Genomic DNA, 10,878 nt, shown 5'->3' on the forward strand with positions numbered 1-10,878 from the left:
TGAGAGGCTCATAAGTTTGAGCAGAAATGTATTTAGCAAAGCAAAACATGGAACTGAAAAGAGATTGGAGTAGATTGTCCCAAAGTGGAGATTAACAGCCTAGTGGGTTCTGAGTTCTGGGTGTTGTGTTCCCTAGGTAGTCTAAAGGACATTTTTTTAATGAAAGTTTATGAAGTGGATGGTGTAGCTAGAGCATGAGATGTCTCAGAATACAGTGCATCAGATATTCCCTTAAGACATTTCCCATAAGTCTGTGGGAATGGTGGGGAGATCAAAAAGCACAATGCAAATGATACTATGCTTGGGATAATCTTTTGAGAATGCATCCCCTTCATGAGTCCATGTGTGTGGCAGTTAACAAAGTGGCCTGGTGCTTTTTTTTTTTTTTTTTTTTTTCTGATCTGGCCTGAGCCTAACTTCATTCATTCTAAGGATGCTTAACCGCAGAGGGGCACCCTGACCCCTCTGGAGACATTGCTACTGGGTGGCTTGTAATAATACTTCAGTTACCTCTGTAACTCCTCCCTACCTGGCATCAGTGGGACTCACCCCAGCTCCTTCATCTGCAGGAGCTGCAGGAGCTGGAGAGGAAGCTGGAGGACAGGCTGGGGCAGCAGGAAGAGGCTGAGCAGCAAAGGGTCCTGGAGAGCTGGCAGCAGTGGGTGGCTGATGGACCTGGGCTGAGTGAACCTGAGGAGATGGATCCAGAAAGGCAGGTCTCTGCCGTTCTGCGACAGGCCCTGAACAAGGGCCAGAAGCTCTTGGAGCAGCATCAACAGAGGTAGGTGGGTGGTGCACAGTGGATGGGGGAGGGGTCCTCTGGCCTCTCACCTTCCTGCCTTAGGTACCATTCCTATGTGCTGTACAACCTGCTATTGTTGAAGTATGCCAGCTTTCTTCCTTCCTAGTGTCTTCTATAATTTGTTGTTTTTGTTGTTTTAAATATCCTTGAAGTTTACTAACGCTACTTTTTAACTTTTAAAAAATATTTAAAAAAATCAAGTGTGTGTGTATATATATATGTCTGTGCATGTATGGGCCATAGCACATGTGTGGAGTGTGTGTGTGTGTGTGTGTGTGTCTGTGCATATATGGGTCACAGCCCACGTGTGGAGGTCAGGGAACACTTTGAGGAGTTGGTTCTCTGCGTCTACCAGGTGGGTCCTAGGGATTGAACTTGGATCCTTAACTTTGGTGGCAGGTACTTTGCTTGCTCAGCTATCGTCTCAACAGGCCCTTTTAAATTCCCCCCTCATCCCCAGAGCACCAATGTGTAACCTGGCTGTCCTAGACTCATTCTGTAGACCAGCTGGGTATTCCCACTTCTGCCTCCCAAGCGCTGGGGTTAAAAGCTTGTACCACCATGCCTGGCTCCTTCTAAACTTCTTCTCAAGAAATCCTAAACTTTCTAGAAGTTGTGAAGAGATGAGAGAGAGGCCCCACATGTTCCCACCCTGCTCCCCTGCCTGGGATCATCTCACACCATCGTGGCCCAGCGTCAGAGGCAGGAGGTAGCTCTGGCATAGGAAGGGCTCTGTTCAGATTTCACTGAGCTGCAGAATTCTAGACACTGCCTCTGTAGAGCTACAAATTAGACAGATCCGAACCTTGTTCGTTCTTTGCTTTTTTACAATCAGCATCAGACAATTAGCTTTTGCCTGTGACATTCAGTGCTTCTGGAGAAATGCCATTCCTTGCAGCTCTCTAACTTCCCACTGTGACTATAGTGTCTGTGTGTAAAGTAGCAGATACAAACTGTATATGGCGCACATTGGCTGGGTTTTTTAGAAATATACAAATTAACTGGAGGAAACACTCCATTTGGTTTCTGGGTGAGCAGATTACAGTGATTCTGAGTTTGTTTCCTAGGTAAATAAACAACATTAAAGTGCCATTTCATTGCATGGAATTAACCAATGGAGGGGCTAAATGTCTGTGGGGGGGTGAGTACAGAGGTGTTGATTTGATCTAGGCTGGGGCTTTTTAATAGGTTGTCGTCGTCATCGTCGTCATCGTCGTCATCATCATCATCATCATCATCATCATCATCATCATCATCATCATCACCATCATGTCCTCCTGCTTCCTGAAAGAATCTGCAGAATCTGCAGGAGACAGGGTTGGGTTTGAGTTGTACCTGTACAAGTGTTGGGTTTTGATAGCCAGTGAGACTGTGGGACAGATCCATGGCCTCACCTTTGACACAGAGTCCGCGAAGGGTTCAGCAAACCTCTTGAGGCAGGATGCCAGCTGTCCTTGCCATCAGAACAGGGCTGTCTGTGGCCATCTGTGGATGGTGACTTTGGCTCCACTTTAGCTCAGTGCAGAATCAGGTGTGAACCCCAGGGCTGGTGTCCCTGGTTCTAAACAGGAGTAACGAGACTGAGTTTTCAGAGCGGGGCCACAGAGCACCCGAGAGCCACAGAACCATCTTCATTCAGCTTACTGGAGCTCTCTGTTCCTCTGTCAGCTTCCTGTGCTCTGTGGGAAGTGGTCCAGGTGAGAAGGGAAGGCTAGCTCCCAGGCCAGCTCTTCCTTCTTTCCCTCCTCGCCTTTAAGTCTCTGTCCTCCTGTTAGCTCTCCTTGGCCCGGCTGGACCTCTGGATTTTCTCTTCACTCCAGGGTGAGGGAGGAGCAGCAGAATGGTGCGGTGCTGGAAGATTCTCTGGAAAGCATGGAGGCTGACACCATGGCCAGCCTCTGCAGCCAGGTGAGAAGGCCCGTCCACATCCGTGGACATTTTTCCTTTGTCAGAACCAACATCTTCCCGACGTCAGATGGCGGCGGTCCAGCCTCGGCCATCAGCTCAGGTCTAGCAGACATAACAATGATGATGGCTGTGCTAATGAGCCTCTTTGTCTCCAGGACAAGACACATCCCCTTACTGCCACCATGTCCTGTTTCCAGTGAGGCCTGAGATGGCTGCGTCTGGCTGATGTATACAGACGTCTTTCTTGTTATGGCATAACAGCGGTTCTTAGGATGACAACAGTTCTTTGCCCCAGCAGAGCAGATAGAGTGGAGTCATCTCATCCTGTCTTCACTCTGCTTACTCATAAACTCTCTCCATACATAGATCAGTCAGACTCTCCATTCCCCTGTCTGACTTTGCTGGACATCAGATGTTCCCCCTTCCCCTCCAAGCATTGCCATATAAAATCCCAGGGAAGGCAGGGAAGGGCTCTGATTAGCTGGGGGGAGGGGGGAGGCAGCAATAGACATCTTGCAACTGAGAGAGAGGCTTTAGTCTGGCTGTGGGTGGGTCATGGTGGCACTTGGAGAAACCTTCACTCTTTGTTTTTTGGGGTGGGGTGGGGGAGTGATTTAATCCAATCACTCAAATTGGATTAAAACTCCTGGCCATCCCCTGTCTCACCTCCACAGTGCTGGGATTATAGTCATGTGCCACCACACTGGGCAAATCCCAGCTACTGTGTCCTCGCCAAACCTTTTGCAACAGTATTGGTAGTCTCACAGTGCAGACAAGAATTTGAGGCACAAAGAAAAATAAAGACATGACCCAAGGACTTAGCATTTGGTTCAATGATGCTGGGTGCACAGCACAGGCTTTGAGGAGTACAGAGCTGGCACGTTTTTAAGCTTGTTATTTTGAAATCATTTTAGCCTGCTAGGGTGTAGAAAGTTAGAACATCCACCTTTGGTTCCTTGCATCCTTGGCATTGCCTAGGACTTCATTGAATCTGGTATATGGTTCTTTGTTGTAACAGCAACAAAGATTCGGAACTGTCCAACTGAGCAGAGACCTCCCTGTGTGTCATTTCACAGCCACTGCCACACTCGACATCCCTAACCCCAGCACCACAGGCTCATTCTCCATCTTTCTTTCATGTTCAGCTATGGCACTGCATGTACGGCACCGTGCAACCTCCACAGGACACAGACCATTCCCCCCCATCACAGCATCCTTGAGCTCAGCAGCCCTTTCTTTTTTATGTTGCCAAGTGACCTTTCATGTGTCAGTGGAGCTGTGGCACTAGTCATCTACTGCTGTAGGGACACTCAGCTTTTCTTAGAGCTTGCATTATCCCAAGGGCCTCCCAGAATCAGAGCAGGGGATGGAGAAATATGCCTGACTGCAGTAATGCAGACTGGGACTCCTGTACAGGGATTCTGGCTCCGCTCAAATGAGCTAACTTGGAAGGGATAGGTGAGCTGTTAGAGACATTGTGGGTGCCAAGGCTGCTGACCAAAGACATTTTTTGACAGTTTTTGTGAGTTCAGAATGTTTCTAGGCTGAGCCACTGAAATATTTATCACCCCAGGACAATGAAAACCTTGAGAATGTCATGAATTAGACATTGCCGCACAGCATGTCGAGAGGGAGCCAGGGCTTGTGTTCTTCCCTTCTTGTGTTCCCCTAGGCACTGAGGCTGGTGTCCTATCTCTCAAGGATGGCAATGGTACCAGGGAGCACACTACTGAGACTCCTGAATGTGGTGCTTCCGGCAGCTTCACAGCCTCAGCTACTGGCCCTGCTGGACGCAGTCAGTGAGAAGTACTCAGACCACACAGCAGAGAATGAGAGCAGTGGTGAGCAGGTGCAGGCAGAACAGGACAAGAGGAGGTGAGCTTCCAGTGAGGGTGGGGGTGAGAGAGCAGGGGAGGGGCCGGGGCGGAGGTGGGCACTGCCCTGAAGGTCAGGTTTGACCCTCCTAAGATCCAGAGGAAAAGAGTGTCTGTCGCACATGGACTTCTCCAGCTGGCCCTGCTGCTCAGAGCTCAAGTCTTAGTAGACCTGAGTAGTTGGTCCAGTACTTTAGATTTTTATGATAAACTTCCAGGCTTCTGAATATACATTTCTCTAGGGCCATCGGAATACTTAGTATACGTGTCATTAAGAAAATATTAAAAGTTCGTAGAGAGAAAACGAAGAAAGTATTCATGGTTTCTCTGATTGGAAAAAAAAATGATTGTTAGCATTTAGTTATATTTTTTCCCTTGCAGCATGCTTATCTGCCACGTTTTGTGACTATGTGTATGTACATGTGTGTTCTGGCATCTGTTGAGGTGTGTTTGTGCATGTACTTGCATGTATGTGTGTATATTTTGCCTATATTAATGTGAACAGGCTTTTGTTTATTAATTCACCATGGGGTTATGTTCTGATAAATGGATTATAAACTGAAGGAATCTTCAGTGGGCAGTGAGGTCAGGATGCCTCCTGTGTCCAATGTCTGGGCCCAGCTGCAGGCAGGGCTCACTGCAGAGTGTCTCTGGTCATTGATAGGAAACCCACTCCCCTAAAGTCTGCACCCAAAAGGTGCCTGGAGTTTAAATTTCAAATTACCATTTCTGCTGAATGACTATTGCTGTCCCACCTTCACAGAGTGACTGTGAGTGAAGCCATCTTAAGTCAGGGTGGGCAGGCTCATGCAGGGCTTCAGCGAGCCTGCTGTGTGCACACACACTGTCTGCTTTTCAGATCTTGTAGCAAAGCCCGGTTTTTGTGTCATTAGCTAGACTGCATTTCCTTATGAATTTAAGCATGCCTCTCACTGACACTTTCCTAAATGTTAGCTTTGGTGACTTTACCAACAGTGTACCTTAGTGGGTGTGACTGTCTCCTGTTCTGGGATATGTGATCGGGGCCTATACCTACAGACCTACCCTCAAGGGCTTTTCTTTAGAGTTATGGTCCAGGTCTGAATTGAGTTAGGCAAAGCTCCTGGGAAGACAAGGCTGGGAGACGCTTTTCAAAAAATCTGAAAACCTTATATTCCATCCCTGGAATTGAATGAGAGAAGCAACTGCTGCAGAGTTGCCCTCAGACCATAGCATGTCCTCCTACCATGCACATGTGTGTGGGTATTCTTTTAAATAAGGAAAAGCAGGAAGCTTGGTGCAGAGGCAGTGACACTGGAGAACAGAGTCTATGGGAACCAGACCCCAACCTCAACCAGGATCCTCAAGCAGCTAACACGGGCAGCTGGCAGCTGGCAGCTAGGAAGCTACGAACATGGCCCCAGTGTGCCCGAGCCGGTGTCCTGAGGAACATTATTTTTTCTGATTAAAGGAACAGTCTCTTTTTAATCAATCATAAACATTGATTCAAAGGCTTAGGTTTTCAGAAGACGGTAGGCTGTGGTGAGAGGAGTCATTGAGGCCAAAGGTGACTCAGGGCAGGAGTCTCAGTGGCTGGAAGAGCTGTCTTAGTGCCCATGGCTCTAGTACAATCATCTGAGTCAGATTTATGAGACCAGACGGGTGGATGTGAGCACAGTAAGAAGCTGGAGATGGATATAGCTGGATGACTGGGTGTGGTCAGAGGACGACTGTGTGTTCTGAAGCCTGAATATGGATGCGATCCTGGATATGGACGCAATCTGAAGGCTGGATGTGAACATGTCAGAAGGCCAGGTGTAGTTGTAAGATAGGGTGTGGATGTGAGACAGGGTATGGCTGTGAGACAGAGTGTGGGTGTGGCCATGGCTCTTGATCCTGTAGCTCTAGTCTCTACGTACTCCATTTGAAGCTAGCTAATCTCCAAGGCTGTGAAAGGATTGACAGAGTAGGCTGGGCCCTGGAAGACTGGGATATCTGTTCTGGGATGAACACACACCTTCCCTCTTTGCCCTGGCTCCTGGTCAGGCTCTGAGGGTGGAACCATCACTCTTGGGACCGTGGGGCCTGGTCATCACATGAGTTCAGAGTCTTGGGTTTTAAGTAACAGAAGCTGGCAACTAGGAGAGAGAAGGTGTCCAGAGGGACATTTGAGATCCAGAAAAGATCCGGTGGCCATTGTAGGAAGGGCAGCCAGGAGAATGCCCCTTTCTGCCTAGGAGCTAGTAGACTCCTAACAGTCACTGTCCCAAATGGCTCACTAAGTAGCTTGGAGCACAGTGACAGCACTCTCTCAGTTCTGTACTATCCTGTGCTGGATTGAAGGCGAGGCCCACACAATTCTTCCTCTGTCCCTCTCCTCAGCCCAGAGTTCCAGGTGGCCTCCAACACTCTGTCTGGCCACCTTCCAAACCTCAATGTTTACATTGCTGTACCCATAGCACACTTCCACACTCTAAGGGTGTCTCCATTTCCATGGTATTAGGACTCTGTGGAACATAAGAGAAATTCCACCTTCATTGTGTGTGCACTCCGAGGCCAGAGGACACAGCAGTCAGCACATGCCATTAGGACACCACCACAGGAATCTCTGCCCTGCTTGCCTCCATCTGATAGATGCTGTCTGTCACCACCACCCTCCAGGCAGGGATTACCTGTGGACCAGGCCTGAGATTGACACTCAGCAAATCTCTCAGGGTTCTAGGTGGCATCCAGCAGCCACCTTGGGGATGGCACCAGATGGGTTTTTGAGAATCAGACTTGATTATTTTTTAAAACTGTAACTCCTTCCTTCTGCATCAGGAAGCACCAGGGCTGGTGGAAGGCTTTGGACAGCAGGTTCAGAGCAGATCTGGTGAGTCAAGGACTGGAGAGGATGCTCTGGGCCCGCCAGAAGAAGGAGAGGTAAGGAGCTGGGGAAGGGCCTCTGGGGCGTGGCCAAGTTGCCAGGGAGGGGATAGAAGGTGGAAAGTCCTTTCCCAGAAGACATCATGCCTTCGTTCTAGGTCTTGGTTTCAAAGCCAAGGAGGACAAGCCTATAGCTCTCAGTAGGAGAGTATTCTCCTAACGTTTATTAGCGTTTTAATCACTGTATTTATTTCAGCTAATAGCAGGTTTTAATGAGATACAATTAGAAGAAGAAGAATTCCTTTGAGTCCTTCAGACTTTACTATTCCCAAAGCCCTTTAACTTCTTCTTACCCTGAACCTTCCAGAATGTGGAGATGATAAAAACCAGTGTGGAGAAGTCTGGTGCAGAGGCCCAAGATTGCAGCCGGGGAGGGGAATGCTGGCCACAGGCTTAGGGCTGTCAAACTCACCCTCCTGGAAGGCTGTGAGCTCACAGAGTTGCCTCTTCCTCTAGTGCCTGTGTCTCTAGGTTGTGATCTCTGCACACCTAGATCTCAGAGGAGAGGGAAAAGCAGGCCATGTCACATTGCCACAGACCACAGAACAAGGTCTTCTGTGGTTCCAAATAGAAGGGATTAGGGGGAACATGGTGGCTTACAAAGTGATATTCTCAGGCTGGGGTAGCAACTCAGTTGGCAAGGTACCTGCCATGCATGTGGGAAGGCCTGCGTTCAGATTCCCCCTCTTCAGTAACATGTCTGGCATGGTGGCAAGAATCTGTCCCAGTACTGAGGAGGCACTGGCAGGAGGATTGCTGGAGCTCACAGGCTCGCTAACCTAACCTTGGTGAGCCCCATGTTCAACAAGGGATGCTGTCTCAGAATACAAGGTGGACAGGTGACTGTGGGCAACACCAGATGTCAACCTCTGGCCTCCACATGTATATACACATGTGTACACACCCAGAGGGTCATGCAGGCAATACCACATACGTGCACACACATGGTAACATCATCTGGACACGTACAAAGAAAGTAACATGGTGGCTTAAAAAGTAGTGCCCTCTGTTTACTTGGACTTGGTGGCTGTTCAAGCCCTGCCCTTCTGTAGTGTCTTAGAGCTGAAGGTCCTGAGACCCCCATGCCATGGATAGTCTGCAGTGAAAAGCATGGACTCATTGGTGATAGATGAGCTATCAGAACACAGCACCCAAGAAGTATGAGCAGGATGTCAGGCAGTAGAAGTCAACTCAAGTCCAGACCAGAAACAGCACTGTATCTGCTCAGTTGTAAGGTGTTCTCCCTGCATGCATGCTGTGCCATGCTGAGGCTATAGAGTGGGTACCAGTCATGAGAGGCCTTGGTCCCAGTCTCCAGCACAGACAAGTACACCTCAGGGAGGGCCAGTGAGCCTCCCAGGTGGTCCTTATTGATATGGCTTTTCACTACACTGCTTGGAGCCACGGGAGCATCTTGTGGCTTCAAGGTTACGTGTGGCTTGCAGGGAACAATAACAGCAATAATAGCAGCCAGGGTTCCAGGGTCGGGACCTACCAGACCTATCTATCATAGGGGAATTCCTAAGCCTGCCACATTCTGTCTCAGATGTACTCTACCCAACTTCTCATGGTTATCTGTAGCCTGCTTCCAGGGTGAGGCCTGTAGGGTGGGTTTTAAGTGTTTATCAGGGAGTTATAGTGAAGTCGGAGGGAACTCTGCTGTTTCCATAGTATAAATATTCCTAGGCAACAAGCTAACACTGTACAGTGGGCTCACAAGATTTCTGAACCTTTCACATGACGAGCTGGTGAAGGTGCCCAGCAGTACACCCGACTATGGGTTTCATCTGCTGAAATTAGACCGAAGTCACAACCAGTGACCAGAGAGGAGACAAAAATGTAGCTAGTGCTCAGGGCTGGAGAAAATGGCTCAGTAGTTAAAGGTGCTTGGCGCTTGTGGTTTGAATGAGAATGGCCCCAAAGGCTCATATATTTGAATTCTTACTCACCGGGAGTGGCGCTTTAGAAAGGATTAGAAGGAATAAGCGTGTGGCCTTGTTGGAAGAACTGTGTCACTGAGGGGTGGACTTTAAGGTTTAAAAAGCCCAGGCAGGCCTAGTATCTCTCTCTCTCTCTTCCTCTCTTGGCCTGAGGATTACCATGTAGCTTTCAGTCACTGTTCCAAGCACTGAGCATGCCACCAAACTCCTGCCACGATGATAAAGGACTAAACCTTTGAGACTGTAAGCAAGCCCCCAGGTAACTCCTTTCTTTTATAATGGTTGTCTTGGCCACTGTGTCTCTTCAGAGCAACAGAACAGTGACTATAACCTTGCTCTTGACAGGACTAGAATTTGGTTCCCAGAACCCACATTGAGCAGCTCCCAGCAGCCTGTAACTCCAGCTCTAGGGGACCCATTGCCGTTCTCCAGCCTACATGGGCAGTACACAAACATGGCATACACAGAAGCACACAAATAAAAAAATAAAATAAAGTAACGCTTATTTGAGTTCTCCTGGGGAAATGTCAGAACACCGAGGAGGGTCAGAATGGGCCCAGAATGCAGAATCTGATCTTCTTTTCTCTCTGCAGCATATTGAAGAGGATTTATGTTCCTGTCCAGGAGAGGGTGATGTTCCCTGGGAAAGGAAGCTGGCCGCACCTGTCCCTAGAGCCCATTGGAGAACTGGCTCCCATCCCCATCAGAGGAGCAGACACTATGGACATATTAAACACGGGAGAAAAGATCTTTGTATTCAGAAGCCCAAAGGAACCCGAGATCTCTTTGCGTGTTCCTCCCAGGAAGAAAAAGAATTTCCTGAATGCTAAGAAGGCCAGCAGGGCCTTGGGCTTAGACTAACCCAGGGGGAAGCACCAGGGGCCATCTCAAGACAGGTGCATCTCAAGACATGTGGGTTGGTCCGTCTGTCTGTCTGTATCATACAGCTTGCAGTATACACATGCTGGCAGCACAGTGCCACACAAATTGGCTCTCCAGTGCTCAGGAGTCTCTTGCGCCACAGGACACAGGCATATGTTCCTTCTAAGTCCATATTCCCAAGATCTAGAGGGGACCCACCTCACCCTACCTGCCTCACACAGACCACTGCCTGTTGCTGGGATATGTCCCCACCCAGTTTATGTGAGGAAGGTGCAGCTGTCTGTTCTTACAATGTGTGTTACATGCTCTGTTTTTCCATAAAGGGAACTTTAAAAATTGATGTATAGTAGTGGTCCTCCTGTTTGCTCTGTGCGAGGCCTTTGTGGTTGCTTTCATTTGTGCTCTGGCTCCCCATGGTGGGCTCCTACAGAAAGACTCATCCTTTCTTGCAGAGGCCCAAATGAGCCAGCCCTTGAGTTGCCAGTTCAAGGTAGGGTTTTTTTTTTTTGTTGTTGTTGTTTTTTTGTTTGTTTGTTTGTTTGTTTCATTTTTCTGTGAGGATATTCAG

At 48.6% G+C, this 10,878-nt stretch overlaps 1 protein-coding gene across 4 annotated transcripts in view; it reads left to right on the forward strand.

Moving 5' to 3' along the window:
* Evc2 (EvC ciliary complex subunit 2) overlaps positions 1-10,650 on the forward strand; it is an 83,565-nt gene extending 72,915 nt beyond the window's left edge. For all 4 annotated transcript variants that reach the window (XM_031341911.1, XM_031341912.1, XM_031341913.1 and 1 more), the window contains 5 exons: positions 570-781; positions 2,623-2,710; positions 4,383-4,585; positions 7,384-7,485; positions 10,022-10,650. In XM_031341911.1, coding sequence (XP_031197771.1) covers positions 570-781; positions 2,623-2,710; positions 4,383-4,585; positions 7,384-7,485; positions 10,022-10,289 — 873 coding nt within the window. In that variant the 3' untranslated portion in view covers positions 10,290-10,650. The remainder of the gene's footprint in view (positions 1-569; positions 782-2,622; positions 2,711-4,382; positions 4,586-7,383; positions 7,486-10,021) is intronic.
* The last annotated feature ends 228 nt before the right edge of the window (positions 10,651-10,878 follow it).

This window comes from Mastomys coucha, unplaced genomic scaffold (genome assembly GCF_008632895.1).
Source record: "Mastomys coucha isolate ucsf_1 unplaced genomic scaffold, UCSF_Mcou_1 pScaffold22, whole genome shotgun sequence".
Lineage (NCBI taxonomy): Eukaryota > Metazoa > Chordata > Mammalia > Rodentia > Muridae > Mastomys > Mastomys coucha.